The sequence below is a fragment of the Perognathus longimembris genome, chromosome 13, assembly GCF_023159225.1.
Source record: "Perognathus longimembris pacificus isolate PPM17 chromosome 13, ASM2315922v1, whole genome shotgun sequence".
NCBI classification, from domain to species: Eukaryota; Metazoa; Chordata; class Mammalia; order Rodentia; family Heteromyidae; genus Perognathus; species Perognathus longimembris.
The window spans coordinates 35,685,410-35,702,411 of record NC_063173.1 but is presented as its reverse complement, the minus strand read 5'-3'; the positions used below and the strand labels follow the sequence as shown (position 1 = coordinate 35,702,411).

General features: G+C 45.1%; 1 protein-coding gene across 1 annotated transcript; it reads right to left on the bottom strand.

The window, feature by feature from the left end:
* Positions 1-3,423: 3,423 nt before the first annotated feature.
* Rcn1 (reticulocalbin 1) lies at positions 3,424-15,497 on the bottom strand. The gene is made up of 6 exons (XM_048359658.1): positions 15,028-15,497; positions 10,547-10,740; positions 9,403-9,581; positions 8,650-8,710; positions 5,478-5,677; positions 3,424-4,495 (listed from the first exon to the last, which is right to left on the bottom strand). Exons 1-6 carry the CDS (start codon positions 15,279-15,281, stop codon positions 4,388-4,390), a joined length of 996 nt encoding a protein of 331 aa, XP_048215615.1. The 5' UTR covers positions 15,282-15,497; the 3' UTR covers positions 3,424-4,387.
* Between the last annotated feature and the right edge of the window lie 1,505 nt (positions 15,498-17,002).

The following is a 17,002-nucleotide window of genomic DNA, read 5'->3' as shown; positions in this document are numbered from 1 at the left end:
ACATGATGGCCTCTTAGTATCCCAACTAGTGAAATAGGGAAAATAATTCTGTGGTGCCCACAGGTGCCACTCCGTAATGCTTTCAGCAGTAGGATCACACACTTCCGCCGCTCTTCAAGTTACTTGTGGGCACGAGTGACACTAGTCACTGTCAGGAAGTGGCAGCCCATCGCCTGCACTTGGCTCTGCAGTGGGCACAGATGAGAATGCATTGCTAAGCCTCAACACTGCTGCTGTCGTGCTCAACCACAGCTGGCTTTGGAAAATCCAACAGTAAATATATATTGCTTTAAAACCTTGAGATGGGGCTAGGAATGTGGCTTAGTGGTAGAGTGCTTGGCTAGCATGCATGAAGCCTTAGGTTCATTCCTCAGTACCACATAAACAGACAAAGCCCAAAGTGACACTGTGGCTCAAGTGGTAGAGTGCTAGCTTGAGCAAAAGAAGCTCAGGGACAGTGACCAGGCCCTGAGTTCAAGCCCCAGGACTGACAAAAACAAACAAATAAAACCTTGAGGTGATAGGGCTGTTTGCCATAGCAACATAAACCAGCTTAGACTTTCATACAAGTTCCTACCTCCTGAGGGTGATTATAAAGGTTGCATGAGAAATGTCTGCAGGCACTGTCTCTGGTACAACCATCACTGGTTATCCTAGAAATGAAATGTGTCCATCTACTATCCAAGTGCCTTCAAGGAAGAAAAATAAGCAGTTGCATTTGGGTCTTTTGGATGTACTTCTATGGGGAGTTGTACAGTGTTTCTTTTTCCTCAAGGCCTCATATTTGCCTAGCAAGCATTCTGCCACTAGAGTCCTATTCTGTTCTTTTGCTCATAGCTTGTTCTTCAGACAAGGTACTGTAATAAAGGCCTGGGCAGGGCTTGAACCCTAATCTTCCTGTCTTCACTTCCTGAGTAGTAGTGGGGATCATAGCTTGTGAGCTACCAGCCTTAGATTCTGTTTTCTATTTCATGTGAGAAAAATTACAAAGGTAAGTAAGGGATACGTTGGATATAATTTGCTGAGTTCGTGTCCCCTGGAACTCAGCACTAGTGAGTAGGGATGGCTAGTTTGGAACTAATTCTCAAGTTTGGTAAATTTTAGGAGTTTACATGCTGATGACCTACTCTTTCCAGGGCTCCTATTTTTAATGCTTTAGTGTGAGCCAAAGCAGTGAATGTTATGACACTCATTGGGTTTTAGAGGGCAATTCTAGCACTATAAACGGTTTTTATGACTCTAGACAGGGCCAGTTCTCAAAGGCACAGTCTTGGAGAAAGCCAAAATGTTATAAAGATGGCTAAGTAAATCTAGGAAGATTGAAAAAAAAATTCCGCCACTCTGTCCTTCCACAAGATCTTTGGGCTGAGCTGTTAACAAGTATCCACCCCACTCCTGTTTGTTGGGCACCTCTGAATACAAATGACTGGTGTGTTTAATAATAGGGGACCAACTCTAATAGTCCAAGCAGGTCAAGAAAACCTTCAGGTATTGCAAATTTTCTCAAAGTATTTTTGTGACACTTGGATTCATTTGAAAACCTACAGTAAGAGGCGAGAAGTACAAATGTGTTCATGGCTTGCTTAGACAGAATATGGCTGCGAGCAATTAGTGCTTTCAGTCACATCAAGCATTAAATAATGCCTTGTGACATTACAGTATTTCCCATTACAAATCAATTTTGTAGCATTTGTTCATAATCAGACTTGAAATATTACCTAGAAACAAAATCTGCTTTCCTTGCAACAGTCAGACCTTATTAGGAATCTAAGGTTTTACGAATCACCATGATAACAGTGACACCCCTCCAGCTAAGGCTTTCTTTCTTTAAATAGTGTTAAATCCAGATCCAGAAGAGCAAATCCCTTCCAGGGTTACTCTTCTTATGCGCAGTGACTTGAGAGGAAAAATTTAATGTGCCAAATAAATCCAGTGTCCTACTATGAGCAACTTAATACAGCAACAATGGTCACCTTTTGCAGAGAAACATGTGAACACACCTTGCAGTTATGTGCTTACTCAGGTTACATGTTACTTTTACTATTATTTTTTTCTTTAGGTGCACTGCGAGTCAGGCTTGAACTCAGCCTCTTAATTCTCACTTGGCTTTTCCACTCAAAATTGGTGTTCTTGGGCTGGGGATATAGCCTAGTGGCAAGAGTGCCTGCCTCGGATACACGAGGCCCTAGGTTCGATTCCCCAGCACCACATCTACAGAAAACGGCCAGAAGCGGCGCTGTGGCTCAAGTGGCAGAGTGCTAGCCTTGAGCGGGAAGAAGCCAGGGACAGTGCTCAGGCCCTGAGTCCAAGGCCCAGGACTGGCCAAAAAAAAAAAAAAAAATTGGTGTTCTTCACTCTAAACCACATTTCCACTTTTTTTTTTTTTTTTTTTTTTTTGTAAATTGTAGATAAGTGTCAGTGTCTCATGGACTTTTTTTCCTGGGCTGACTACAGCCTTGATTCTCAGATCTCAGTCTCCTGAGTAGCTAGAATTACAAGTATCAGGGCCTGGCTACGATACTATTTCCTTATTTCTCTCGAGACAGGCTTTTATTGTCTGACAAAAGAGAAGTCTTTCACACACTTCCAGGAAAGAGGTCAACAAAGGAACAGAGGCCATATATGAAAACCAGAGAGGGTTGGAGTATTGCAACCTAATCAAAATTGTAGGGATTTTCAGAACCAAGGATTTTGGATTTAAATTCTTCCCCTGCCATCCAATCATTGTGGAATCTTGGGTACACTGTTTAACTTTCTATCCTATGGGTTGGGTTTTGTTTTTTTTTTGCTATATCTACTAAAGTTTCATTTGTTTAGCAAGTGACAGAGTGGAGCAACACTCTACTGTGCCAGGTCCTGGGAAATAGCAGCTGATGTGATACCAACAATGTTCTCATGAAGCTCGCATTCCAACGTGGAGCAGTGACAATGTGCAAACAAGATGGCAAGTGGTGTTACTGATGGAACGGTGTCTCCTCAAAGATATATCCACGAGTCCATCCCAGGAAAAAATAAGAAAGTTAACAAGACCCTTTCTTAATAAACCAACCTGGCACAATGGTTAATCTATATAATCCCAGCTACATGGAAGGTATAGGTAGGAGAACTAAGACTTAAGGATAACCCTGGGCACAATCAAGACCTAAAAAATACAGAAAAGGCTGGATGTGTGGACCAAGTAGTTGAGTACTTGTTGCCTAGCAATCATATGGCATCAAGTTCAAACCCCAGGACCACCAAAACAAAAAAGGGAGAATGATAAGCGTATACTAAGGAGAAAATATGGATTATATTCCAAACATTCTAATGCATTAAGAACACCAGATTCTTTATAATCATATTCATTACAACTCACCCTCTGTTTAATTCTTTATGAAAAATGATACCACAAATACCACAGGTCAAACACCACAGGACACAGTAGAAAATCCTCAAGGTGATCCTTTATTCCATTGTTTCCAACCTATCATTGTTTCTGCCATTCAGTCAGTGGCCCAGAAATTCACTTTGCCCAACTTCTATGGTGTAGGCTGTCCTGTGGTAGAGGTGAGGATGTGGGTATGTTGGATGAATCCATTAGACTCTCAAAACTTCATTTTCAATTCAGGATCATGGAGGAAACAGATTATATTTCTAGCCACGATTTCAAAGATCAGGTCCACATCATTTCCATGTCAAGAAAATCTTCTCAAGAATATTTAAAGGGTTCTTCATGTTGGTACAATCCTTCAAATGCCTGACCTCCATCATTTCCCTACCTCTAAAATTCCTTCCTTGTTCACATTATCTTTTTTGATTGCTTTTCATAAAAACAACAAACAAAGATGTGGATTAATTATGCACCTACAGAAAAATGCACAGAGACCTATATAGCACTTTAGAGTAACAGTTCAAAATAGAAGGTCAAAAAAGAATCGGAAATCTTAGACTTGCTCTGAAATAAGCCTAAGGAAATACCACTGACCATTTAGCAGTGGTGAATATTTTAAAAATCTGATAGCTCAAATATACAACAGTCACGCAATATGCTACCCCCCACCCTACCAAACCTCTGAGTAGCAGAACTTTTTCAAGTTTTATTCGCCTTTTACTTACATCTAGTGGGGAAAAAAAGAAACAATAACTCTTTAGAAGCCGTGCTGTAGCAATGCACCCCCAGGGATAACTGTACTTTGCTAAGATTCCAATATGTTTTTAGAAATCTTCCTGAAAAACATAGTAAGGATCACTTTCCAGTAAATATGGAGTGAAAAGTAATTTTTTACCCCAATCTGAGGTATAATGCTTTTTTTAGGGATACAACTGCTGTAAATCAGATGAAAGTAGCAACCACCCAAGACAGTAAGAGGAGACCTTAGACAGTCTGCCTCCTTACAATGAATGTCTATCAAAGTTCATCGTGATTTTTTGTGAGATCCTCCCCATAATTCGTAGCTTGACTTCCAACAAACATGTTCCAGTTGTCCAATATTTCTTCTTTAGTTAGTTTCTCATCCTGTGAAAAGAGGGAAGAGCCATCATGGGAGGCCTTGTAAGCATGAATCCGTTGTCTGGTGAGACATTTGTTATATCCTTGATTTAAAATGTTTGAAGCATGACATCTAATAATTTAAAAGCTTCTAGGCTCCTCTTTCATCTATGGCTATGTGCTGCACACCTCCAAAATGGAGTAATTTCTTGCTGTAAAAGCTGAACTGAAGTGACTTGACTCAGTACCTGGATGACTCAGAAGCTGGAATCCATTAATATCTATGAGCAGTGTAGGTGTTCCCAAAGCAATCCTGAGGAACCCCACTGCCCTTGAGGGCCAAACTCAATAACCTCATCTGTCCTCTTGGGACCTTGTAGCAATTGTAAAGTAGAGCGAAGTAAAAATGTTTGTCTAAATCTTAATTACAGATTTTATCTGTCTCGTCCATCCATCTGTCCATCCATCCATCATCTATTCCAGTGTTTTAAGATTTAGCCCAGGACCCTCCACCTAGTAGGCCAGTGCTCTATGCCTGAGCTGCACCCACATTCCCAGTTTACTTGATGACTGGGAAGTACTGGCCTTGGCTATGGAGAAGAAGCTTTCCTGAGCCTGCCTAGCTCTATAGAGCTCTCCTGTGTCAAGTGGGATAGGCTTCCTTGTGCCTGACAGAAGTTTGAGAAATATCTGTTATGTGAATGGATAAGTAAGTTTCTGTCGGGCCATGCAAGGTTTAATTCTTCAATCCACATCCTGCCCACATCAAACAAAGTGACTCTTCAGTCCTAGCTGGGGAGACTTTATGTTTGCAGCCCATAGCTGGCTCTATTTAGGAAAGCCCAGAGTTCACTGTGGGTCTTCATGGTATTTGCTAAAGTTTCCATTTCTCTACTGTAGAGCAAGAGACATCAACAAGGATATAGCCACACTGCCCAATGTTACTGCCAAAGTAGATAAATCAAATCTTATTCAAACTGTCTCCTTTGGATCAATGATAGCACAATACCTTGTTTTTGTCTGACTCATACACCAGGTGCCTGGCCTCTGCCTGCGCATGGTCATAATCTTGAGGGAGGATCCAGTGTCGGATCTCGTCCTTGTCCAGCTTCCCATCCTTGTTCTGATCCCGGAAGTCATTGAACTGCTCCCGTTCTGACAAAACCCAGTCTGGCTCAGGGCCACTCTCCTCATGAGAAAACATGTCAGCTAGAAGGGAAGGTTGTTTGTAGTTACAAAGCACAAGTAGGAAGGTCAAAGCAAAAAAAAAAAAAAAAAAAAATTCTGGAATGATGTTAACCCATTAAGAGACCGGAGTCACAACTGGAGACTATGGGTACAAGGCTACGATTGACCCAGCATGAAGGCCATGTAGGAAACAAAGACCTGAGGTTAGAAGCTAGAAGATGAATCTTAGCTCTTGACTCAGTTCAGTGATTGAGATTATGTTACTTAACTCACGTGTGACCTGGTCATCACCTTTTAGTGCCATGTTATCTTTGTGGTTTATCCATTATTATTTGCATTTTACAGACAAACTGAAAGCTTAGTCACTGATTTAAGTAACATGTATTTTATATTCTCTTTTTCATTTGATTTCCTTAGCAAGTTTATGAACTAGGTGCTGCTGTTATTCACACCTTACAGGTGAACCTGAGGCTCAGCCCCAGCCTGTAGAGCACAGCCAGTCTGAGTGGGAGGCCCCTCGGGAACATGGGCAGTGGCTGCCCTATGCTCTGGCCTCACTGGCATTGCCATTTCTAGCATTTCCAAGGGCTTTCACAGAGCATCTCATTTCATCCTTATAGCACTTCTCTAGGACAGATCTTTCCTCTCCAAGGGAAGAGCAGTAGGGGAAGGAAACACCACTACTGCTGGGTCTTCTTAACAAAAAGAAGCCCTATTTCTCTTTGATGGAGAAATTTAGAAAGAATTGGAGAAAAGACAGGCAGACAGACAGATACAGAGAGGGAAAGAGATGAAAAGAAGGAAGAAAAAACTTCAATATAAGGGAAGGGGGGATGTCATGTGGTAGAAGCAGGTAAAAGCAGGAACAGGAAAAAGAAGCATGGCCTGGGTCCTGAGTTCAAGCCTCACACTGATGAGAGAAAGAGACAGAGACACACAGAGAAGGGGGGGGAGAAGCATGACTCTTGGCTATCTTGGCTATAAGACAACCAAGGAGATAGACTGACACCTGATATTTACACATGTCACATTATATCTGGCAAAGTTTTTTTTTCAAACTGTTATTGTAAAGATAATATTCACAGGGGTTACAGTTACATAAGTCAGGCAATGAATACATTTTGATAAAGAGTTTTTGAATGAGCGAACCAGAACTTCATCTGCTCCTGCAAGGATAGGAGCTATTTATTCTCATTTTGCAGATGAGGAAAACTGAGTGGTTACATGACTCTTTCAGGGTCACACAGCTGGGGAATGGACAAGCCAAGGGCTCCAATTCTGATGCCCTTCCCACTTGTATCCTAATTATCCATTTTCCACTTGTCCCTACCAGAAGCAAAAGCTGTCCTAGAAATGAAAAGATATCACCAGCTAGGCAACTCAAAACTGGGTCTTTCCGGGGCTGGGGATATAGCCTAGTGGCAAGAGTGCCTGCCTCGGATACACGAGGCCCTAGGTTCGATTCCCCAGCACCACATATACAGAAAACGGCCAGAAGCGGCGCTGTGGCTCAAGTGGCAGAGTGCTAGCCTTGAGCTGGAAGAAGCCAGGGACAGTGCTCAGGCCCTGAGTCCAAGGCCCAGGACTGGCCAAAAAAAAAAAAAAAAAAAAAACTGGGTCTTTCCAACCACAAGTCACCCCAAATTTGATTTTCAAGCCCACCCTCTCTCTCTCTCTCCAGTATACAGAATGACATGCTTCTTTCACACAAAGCCCCTCAAAAAGTTTTGTCCCTCACTCGCCCCATTACAATGCAGAGTTCGGAGAACCAGGAGAAGCACAGACTGCTAAGCAAAAGTACCACGCTATTTCTACTTGTTGGCCTTGTCTGTCAGTCTAATTCTATCACCTTTGTTACATGACATGTCAGGGGCTCTGAATGCTTCCCTCCCACGTGTGCCTCACAAGAGGAAGGCTTCAAGGAGGGAGTAGTCAGCGTCATTATTCTATAAAGTGCCACCAAGATCACTTTAATTACTGCAGAGAGAGCTACCTGTTACCAAAGACAGGCAACAGTATTCAGCTCTCGGAAGCAAATACAATTTCTAGTGTTAAGTGACAACTTTGCCTGTCCTTGTGTATGGAGTGGCCAAAATAATGTACCCGGAAAACCAGACTGAGGGCAACTTGAGCCCCAGTTTTATTTTTGCAGGTAATTAGCTATCTTTTAAGCATATGTCCTAAAAATGATCCCACCCCCCTTTCATATTCAATGATTTCCCAGCTTTTCCCTGATAGAGACAGGGAAGAAAGAGCTGTTGTGAGCAGACAGCCTAAAGTTAGAGCCGTCAGCCACAGCAGTTGGTGGGGGTCAGATGGAAATTATCTTGTTGCTGGCACCAGTTATTTCTGTGATGCCATAAAGGGCTCGAGAAGCTTCTAACTCCATGCAAACCCGACTTTCAGGCTGCCAGCATTCACAGCCATCAGAACAAATGCTTCTTCTGTTGCTACTTGAAGCCCTTCAGAAACAAATGCTAGGTACAGCTGGATTACTGGGCAACTCTGCTTCTGTAGAAGCTGTGGCCTTGTTGAGAATGCCTTTCTGCAGAGAGCTCAGGAATACAGGCAGTTCTATTGTCACAGCTATGCCTTCTCAGGGCTTCTAGGCTGGGTCTGACCTGTGGTCTGAGTTCAGAATCTTCCCCAACCCACTGTCTGCTCTGGCCTCACTATCAATCTATAGCTCTCCAATCCCATTTTCCAAGGATAAACCAGGGCTGTGTGATGAAGGGGAACTATGAGGGCCAAGGGGCCAGCTGCTGGCCAGCCCAGGGGTAGGGCAGCCTGTTGGCCTCTTCTCCACTGAATGAAATCTAAGTTCATTACCAGGGCTACTGTGACAAATGGGGCTAAAACAGGGGGAGGGCCCTGTAGTGACACTGGCAGACTTGTAGCAGCTGTTGAAAGAAGTCTGGGGTAAAGTATTCAATGTGGGGGTGAAGGAATGTTGCCCAAAGAGAACAACTGAGTGAGCCCAGTCCAGCACTTACCAATGTACTCATCCTGGTCCACAAACCCATCCCCATTCTTGTCGATGTCCTCCAGGGTTTCCTAGGGAAAAATGCAAGATGGCCACATGCTCTAAGTGAATTTGAGAATCATATATTGTCTTCTTTGGTTCATATTTTATAACAAAATGCTTGACAACTTTTGGCTCATTCCTTTATCTCCCCAGAGGTAGAGGGCCAGAGGGCCCATCAAAACAGAAATGGAAGGGATATAAGAAGCTATCCAAAAGATCCATCTGGGGTTGGGAATATGGCCTAGTGGCAAGAGTGCTTGCCTCGTATACATGAGGCCCTGGGTTCGATTCCTTAGCACCACATATACAGAAAATGGCCAGAAGTGGCGCTGTGGCTCAAGTGGCAGAGTGCTAGCCTTGAGCAAAAAAGAAGCCAGGAACAGTGCTCAGGCCCTGAGTTCACGGCCTAGGACTGGCCAAAAAAACAAAAAAAACAAAAAAAACAAAACCAAAAGATCCATCTGGCTGGGATCATCTATACTAGAGTTGTCGAGTAAGAAACAGACCTCAAGTTAAATGGTTTCTATAGGGGGCTCTTTGTTACAGCAGCTAGTTTGTTCTAACTAGCTTCTTGGATAGGCAGGCATTAAATCTATTGCATTTTACAGACTTTCTCTAATTTCTTTCAAACATAAAATTAAAAAAAATCTCTTTGAAAGAAGAAACAAAATATAGCTTTCTACCTAGACTTTTCCCAGTCCAGGGTCTTTACTGGTCTTACCAAAACCACAATTTCTTTCATATGCTCAAACTCCTCAGGGTGCAGAAAGGCAGTGAACTCCTCCCGAGTGGTTATCAGGTCCCCATCAAGGTCTGCTGCCTTGAATCTTCTCTCATCACGTGGCAGCATCTTTTTGAAGGTGTGATGATCGGAACTATCTTGGAACTCAGTGGGGTTGCCTACAAGAGAGACACAGAAGTACTTACACTGTGCTATGAAGGAAAGCCTTTCCTTCCAGATCACTAATCCTTCACATTCAAACTGTACACATCAAACTAAAGATCCTGACATACTGAGTTCTTTAATAGATCCTATTTTAGAATGGCTCTCGTATCTTCAAGTCATCCCATAATCAAGGTCCTAATACATGTTTAGAAGCCTGATAGCAAATGGTTAAGATGGTTTACACCATACAAAAATCTGTCTGTTATCGTATCATTCTTTGACCGATAATATACACAGGAACCCTGGTTCCCAATACATCTTGCTTAAATACTTGCCTGGATTTCAAGATTCTCTAAATCTGGATGGGGAGAGGGGGCGGGGTGTGTGTGTGCATGCGCATGCACGTGCATCGTTGGTTCTCAGGCCTGTTTCCTCACTGTTTCTACCAGGCCCCTCATGGGTTTGTACTCTAGCCTTTGCCCTATGCTCATTCCTCATTCCCCTAACTTACTAGATCTTACTTTCAAACAGTACGGTGCTATACCTCTCTCCCTCCAACTCCTGTACTTTACCCACAACTCCATCTCTCTAAATATGATTCTGTTCTTCAAGGTCCAAGAGGTCTTCCCTGAGTGCTTCAGGATATTTAATCTTTGTTTCCTAAATTCTGGTAGCAATTTGAAATTTGTATTGCAGAGATATTTCCTCCCTGCTATTTCTCTGTGTGAGCCTCTGAGATTAAGTTCAAGTAGGACAGTGGCCTATTGGTGTTTCATACCTTCCACCCATGAATGACTTCACTTGAAATATGCAGCTCAGTACATCCTCAATAGGCAGAGGAAGATGTTACACAATAGATTCTACTTCAGAGTTGTGTTGTCTCTTCAAGGGAGGTAGCCATAACGAAAGGACTGGGTCTCTTGCAAGAAGCTTGTTACCTAACTCGCACTGGTGCAATTGCTTCAGCATCAGCACTCACCTAGATAGTAGCCATATGTGGCTTGTTTGTATTCTTCCCAGGAAATTTTATCGTCTTTGTCCCTATCGTAATCCTTCCAGACTTTAGCGACATTGTCATAGATGTATCTTTTCTGCACCCGTTTGATCCAAACTTTCAGCTCCTCAGTGGTGACAAAGCCATCCCCATCACTGTCAATTCGATCCACGATCTTCCTGTAGTTCAAAAACAAAACCCACAAGGCTATATTATCAAGGCTTGTGCTCTAGCAAATGATCAAACCTTACAAAATGTAATGCATAAACTACAACAGAATTAGTGATGTATGGTACTGGGAAGGATCTTAACGTTTCCTTTTTTTCAAAGATAACATGTCTTTCTCACATTTCAAAATAGTGCCAATGGCAGACCATGTTAATGGATCATGCTTCTCCATCCTGATAAACCTAGATGTGATCCCAGAATTCTCAGTACAGTGCCCTTGCACTGTGATGACCTAGAAGATGAAACCTATTAGTGTTTCCTAATGTAGGTCAATTCCTAGACAAATGGAAACTGAGGCTCAGGGAAATGGAATGACCTTTCTAATGTCACATAGCTAATATTTAGTCAACTGGAGTAAAGACCTATATTTTTTATGGCTTCAGGTCCAATGCAAAAAATAGAAAATTACATCAAACTAAGACAAGCAAATCATTTGTTTTTGTCTTTAATTCCACCATGTTGGATCAAAGTTTTAAAACGGAAAGCAGGAAATCAGATCTTGTTGGACAAAGCATCAAATATCCACACAATGAAAGAGCCTTTACATCATGGAAGCTAATCCAGAAATGTAACCAGTTGAGCAACTGCAGGACCCTTGTGCCCGGCTCTTCGGGTGAAGATATTTATGCCTCCTGGTCTCTCCAGCCCAAGTTACAATGGTTTTCCAGTAGATTCCACTAAGGCATCCTAGATGCAAATTCAGAGCAATTTCAGGTTGGAAATGTCATTTATCCATCTCTAAGCCAGATGTTCCCAAGCAATCTGTAGGGAATCTCAAGCTGGTTGCCTCTGCAATTTCCCATACTTAAAAGGAATTTCATCCTACAGGTAGTCCATTTACCTGGGATGAGACCATAGAGGCCAACAAGGACTTCCTTCATTGTTTGGGGCTGGAATTCTATCTTGTCAATAGAATTTCTGATTGAATGTTAATCTTCGATTCATTAGAAGAAAACACAAAATGAATTCTTTAGTTCGTCCTATCTCATAACTAGTACTGCTACAACTCCTAACTTTTGGGGGTGGCACAAAATAAAGAAACCCAGTAAGGGTGATGGTGACAGAGTGAACTATCAGTCAATACCTCCTACCCAAAGACTCAGGAAGCCCTAGTTCCTGTTTCTCTGGAAGGTATGAACAATACTAGTGGCTTTATAGTGTTCCTTACATCACCATTTGACAGGTCTGGAGACTGAGAGACTTAAGCATGAAGTAAACTCAGGTTGGACTCCAGGATTTCCCCTAAAGTCACAGCAGTTGCTTTAACCACTGAGTAGTACTGAGTCCATCCACCAGGCATTGCTCTAACCCTGGGTACACATACAGTAACGGCGGGTCCAAGGAAAAGCATCTCTGATCAGCAAATACCTAGTGACAACAGACTGTATAGCCCTCTTTTAGGGAAAGGATAGCAGTTAATTAACAAAAAAATCAGGATCCAGGACAAAGGTCAGCCAGATACACAGTAGGGGCTCAGTATCTACTTGAAGGACAAATATAATCTAAACTATCTAGAAAAATCCCAAGTGTGGAAGATACTGGAAAAGGTAGCTGTCGTGTAGATAAAGCTGAAGTGCTTTCATCTGAACCCTGGAATCCCAGTCCTGGCTCCGGTTCACTTTATCTGCATGACCTTGGACATGGGACTGACTGGACTTTAGTTTCCCCATCTTCCCTAAGGAAGGCTGTAAGGAATAAAGGAAGGGAGGACTGCCTTTCCTTACTAAAGGCAGCAACCTAGGTCAAGGGTGGATGGAAAACTCTACAAACTCAGCAAGTAAAAAAAATGAGCAAGGCCTCTAGGAGAGGCTTGTGGCAACTGGGAGATCTCTTGTCAGATGCCAAACAAGGCTGCCTAGCTGGGTGTGAGGAGAAACTAGGAATCTGGGTCAGTATGTGAAATTACTCAGAATTTAAATGTTGGCAAGTGGGTCCTATTTTTTTTTCTAAGATTGTACATAAGGCACAGTTGGAGACTGCATGTGATCTATGGGTGGATGGCAGTACAGATAAATTTTCTTGCATCCAGTTAAACTCCTCTCTCAGAAGTGCAGGCTTGGAGGGGACTCTGAAGGCAGTGGACAGAAGGGTGGCTCCTCATACTCAGCCCCCCTTCCAAGTAGAACCCATAATTTCCAAAAGTCCCACCCACCCTCTAGCTCAGGGATAGGTGGATGCAACTCCCTATCCAAGGCTCAGGCCAGAGACCATCCTTGCTTCCTTAATCCTTCCTCTCTGCCATACTGAACGAAAGTACCACTGGTGTCTGGATTCATTCTCTTGCTGCTCCTCCTTGTCTTTCTCCTGCCATTGCTCCAGCTGCCACCCTGCCCACCCTGTGCCTCCGTTTCCTGACAAATTTTGGGATTAGGGCTTTCCACAACATACATGATAACATCTAATCTCTACCTTACCAAGACTGTTCACCTTCTACTCTCAAGTCCCTTTTCCTTTCCTGCTCCTCCAGGGGCTCATGTCCTGTCCTGTTCCAGAACAAAGTTCAAAACCTTTATAAACTGGCTGCTCCTTCTGACATGCCATCCCTTGCTGAACATGTCACAACTTCTGAGGCATTCTACAAGCTCTGATTGGGTGACATCAAAAGCTCCTAAGCCCCCTCTCCAGCCTGAAGCCTAGGGACTCTTCCTGGGTGTGCTTGGTCGTGGCTGTAACACACCACTACCATGCCAATAAGCATTTTAAGGCATAGAGCATAAAGTTTGATCTTTGTAACTGTCAGGTATCAAAACATGAATGTCTGGTACACAGTAGCCAGCCCAATGTTTGCTGCATAAATAAAATGAATGAAATCAAGTCTTCAGCTAAAGATCAAACCCAAACCAACTACATCAGCCTTTGCTCTTACAATTAGGCTGACTTAATGGCAAGATGAAGGCATGAAATGATGCCACCAAAAGCTAAAGTTCCCAATTCCCCATCCCCAGGCCTCTCATTCTCTCCTTCCCCACTCCTCTCCAGTGACAAAGCACCCACCAAGGCTGCCATCGGGTTACACAGTAAATCAGTCTTCCAAGGGCCTCAAAGCCATACAAGACACTGAATCTGTCAATGGCCCCTATTATGAAATTCTAAACAACCAGATAAAGTACTTCTCAGCCAAATAAAAGGTTAATTGTTTGGAGGTGACTTTGAAGTTCAAAGATCCTTTTATCACAACCTGCAGATGGTACACCTACACAATAGGCATCATTTATCCTATCCTACCTGGACACACTGGCTTTTGGAAGCCTCAACAAGCACAGGGGTGACTATGTTCCTTTTGATTGTAGAGAGACAGGTAGATCCTCCACGATTAAGACGCAGGTTCTGGAAGCCCTAGTGCCCACTAGCCACTGTTGATGCACCAGGCCCCCTCCTCCCCAGCCCTGCCAGGCCTTACTGACTGCTAGTTTCTCTGGAAGGATTTCTAGGTAACTCAGCGCAATACCAAACTGTCCCCCCAGTTGTCCTCAGAGGAGAACCAGGGGAGGGTGTACTGAGAGCTCTGGATTCTCTTTCTTTCCCAGGTTTGGGGTCCAGTTCCACAGCTGAGTTCAAGAACCACCACCACTCTATAGTGTTTTGCCCCTAACAACCAGTTGCCAAAGACATAAATGCCTCACTGGCATTTGCTGGAAACAGAAACAAGGGACCCAGTTCTCATCTTCACTCCCTACTACTCTTCCCAAGCCCATCTCCTCCCTTCCTAACAGCCAGACTTTCATAGTCCCTACACCGAGATTTATGGGATTAGTCCTGGCTCTCAGACACAAACCCAGGAATCAAGACATTTCATCTCCTGCCTCTTGTATCCCACGTCTGAACAAGGGTCTGAAGCCTCCTCTCTCCACGTGGGAACTAAGCGAGGACTGCGAGGGTTGGCAAGAACTCCTGCACTGAAGGGCCACTGTGAACAAACTTCTTTTGTACACACTCTCCCCTCCCTTCTGATGCAAGCAAGGGGAGGGGGCGGGCCCTCTCGGTCCTGGCTCCGGCAGGCCGCTGCCACGTTCCCCGCGGGAAGCCACCCCAGGCCGGCTGGGGTGTGGCACCGATCTCCACGCGGGGGTCTGGGGGTCCAGAGATAACTTTGCCCGAGCCCGGCCACCCCCAGCCCTCGGCTCCACACACTGCGATTTCCGCTTTCGATTTGCGCGGAGATCCCGCGTGGCTCCGGTGCCTGGGTCCCCACGGGCACCTGCGTCGCCCCCCAAGAGCGGCCTGGGCCGCGGCCTCACCCCAGCCTCTCCTTGCTCTCTTCCGGGGTGAGCTGATCGAAGGTCTTGGAGTCCTCCTTGCCCAAGAAGGCCTCGTGGTCGTACTGGAAGCTCTGGTTGTCCTCGGGCGGCCGCTCACCCAGCTCAGAGTCGGGCCGCACCACGCGCTCCCTGCGCACCGTGGGCTTGGCCCGCAGCGCCCGCGGAACCAGCGCCAGGGCCAGCAGCAGCCCCAGGGCGAGCCCCAGGCGGCGGCCACTGTCCCCGCTCGCCATCGTCGTCCCGAGGAGCAGGAGGCCCGGAGCGACCGGACCCGAGCGGTAGCTCCGGAATGGGGGCTCGGAGCACGGGGGCTGGGCCGGGGCCGGCTGGGGCGGGGCCCGGCTTCTGCTGTGCCCGCCCCGTACCCCGAGGAGGGGCGCGCCCCGCGCTGGCGCGGGGAGGCTTCGGGGGCCGCGCTCACGCGCCCATTGGTCGCTGCGCCGTCGGCGCCGCGGGGAGGCCAGGGACCGCCGAGCCACGTCGCCCGGGCCGGGGTGGTGGGCGCTAGGGCTTGGGTTTCCCCTTGGCCCCTCCCCGCCGTCTCACCCGCGAGGGGCGGGCCCAAGGCGAGCAGGGGCTGGAAACTGGAGAGCTCTCTGGGAACCCGGGAAGAAGTTCTTTGTCAAGCAACAGATGTTCCAGGATAAAAATCTCTTCAGTTCCGGAGAATGTAAGGAAACAGGCTTCCAACCGAAGAGCAGGAACCTTGGCCCCATCTGCGCCCCAGATGAACTCTTAAAGCCCATCCGACTCTTATTTTGCAAAATTTGAAGTCGGGTCTCTTGTACAACTCTCTGGAAGCAGGCGGGATGGGCGTGGTCCCTAAATTCAAGGCTCCTGGTAAACTGTTGCTGGGAAGTGGGGGGGAGGGGGGGTGGGGTGGTGAAATGGTCCAGCAGACAACTCCAGTGCAATGCATTGAGAAACACCATCCCCTCCCTTCCTACTGCCAGGTGGGGAACGCAAGCCTAGGGCCTCGATGGCACAGATAACCTGATTTTTCCAAAAGAAATAAAAATTTCAGATATATGAAATCAATCCTGCCTGTACATTATATCCAGATTGATGCTTCCAGTAGGAGAAGCTCTATGCCATACCCTCCTGCGGTGATGGAAATATTCTCTCCCTGAGATGTTACATACATATTAAGCACTGAGCACAAGGAGCTTAACAGAGCCATTGAATTTTCAGTTTTAACAAAGTACCGTGGGGAGTAAGACAGCTATGGTCTCTACAGAGTTATAGCCTCTATGTAGTTGTTCATTTATCCAGATGTTCATTTGTTCATCTATTCAGTAAACAGAGTACCTGCCACATGGCAAACCAATGTGCCGAGTGATCAGAAAGGAAGACATTCAGTACTATGGGGCTAGGTTAGAGAGACAGGCCTCAGACCTACAGATGAATCCCAAAATGCTTGCTGGAATAAGGAATATCTGAGAGTGATGATAAGTTGGGGGCAGAAATGGGAATGTAAATGTGCCTATGGGAGAGGATGAGGGCAGTGGAGTTGATCTGATGCTCTTGTACCTTGTAGGTAGGGAGACCTGCTGATGGAGTCCTCCATACCTCATTTGATCTCAAGTTAACTCCGCATGATATAAGGAGTGTAAGGCCTCCCCTGACAAACTAGAGACTAGGATTTCTAACAACGGGCAACATTACTTTGGGTGTGTTAGAATTTCAGATGCCCTCAAGTAATGGGCCTATCTTGCAAGTAGGATTTGAATTGGGAGGAGGAGTGGGAGGGATTGGTGAGGCTAGAAAAAGAAAAGGGTTTGGAAGAGAATGGGTAGATGAGTGTGCTTATTTGTAACTTTTTGCCATGGGTTGGCCTGACTCACTGGGATTGATGTGGACTATTAAGAATGAGGGCAGCAGGCATATCCTATTCCTGGTTATATTTGATTTCCTGCCACACACAAGTGGTTCCCAACAGATTGTCTCAGAGGTA

Bases quoted from the DNA above. Each gene is read 5' to 3' on its own strand.
- Rcn1 (XM_048359658.1), bottom strand. From the start codon at position 15,281: ATGGCGAGCGGGGACAGTGGCCGCCGCCTGGGGCTCGCCCTGGGGCTG. The intron at 8,711-9,402 runs GTAAGACCAGTA...ATTTTTCCCTAG, and splicing joins TGAAAGAAATTGTGGTTTTG to GAAACCCTGGAGGACATCGA. The intron at 5,678-8,649 runs GTAAGTGCTGGA...CTTCCCTTCTAG, and splicing joins GGACCAGGATGAGTACATTG to CTGACATGTTTTCTCATGAG.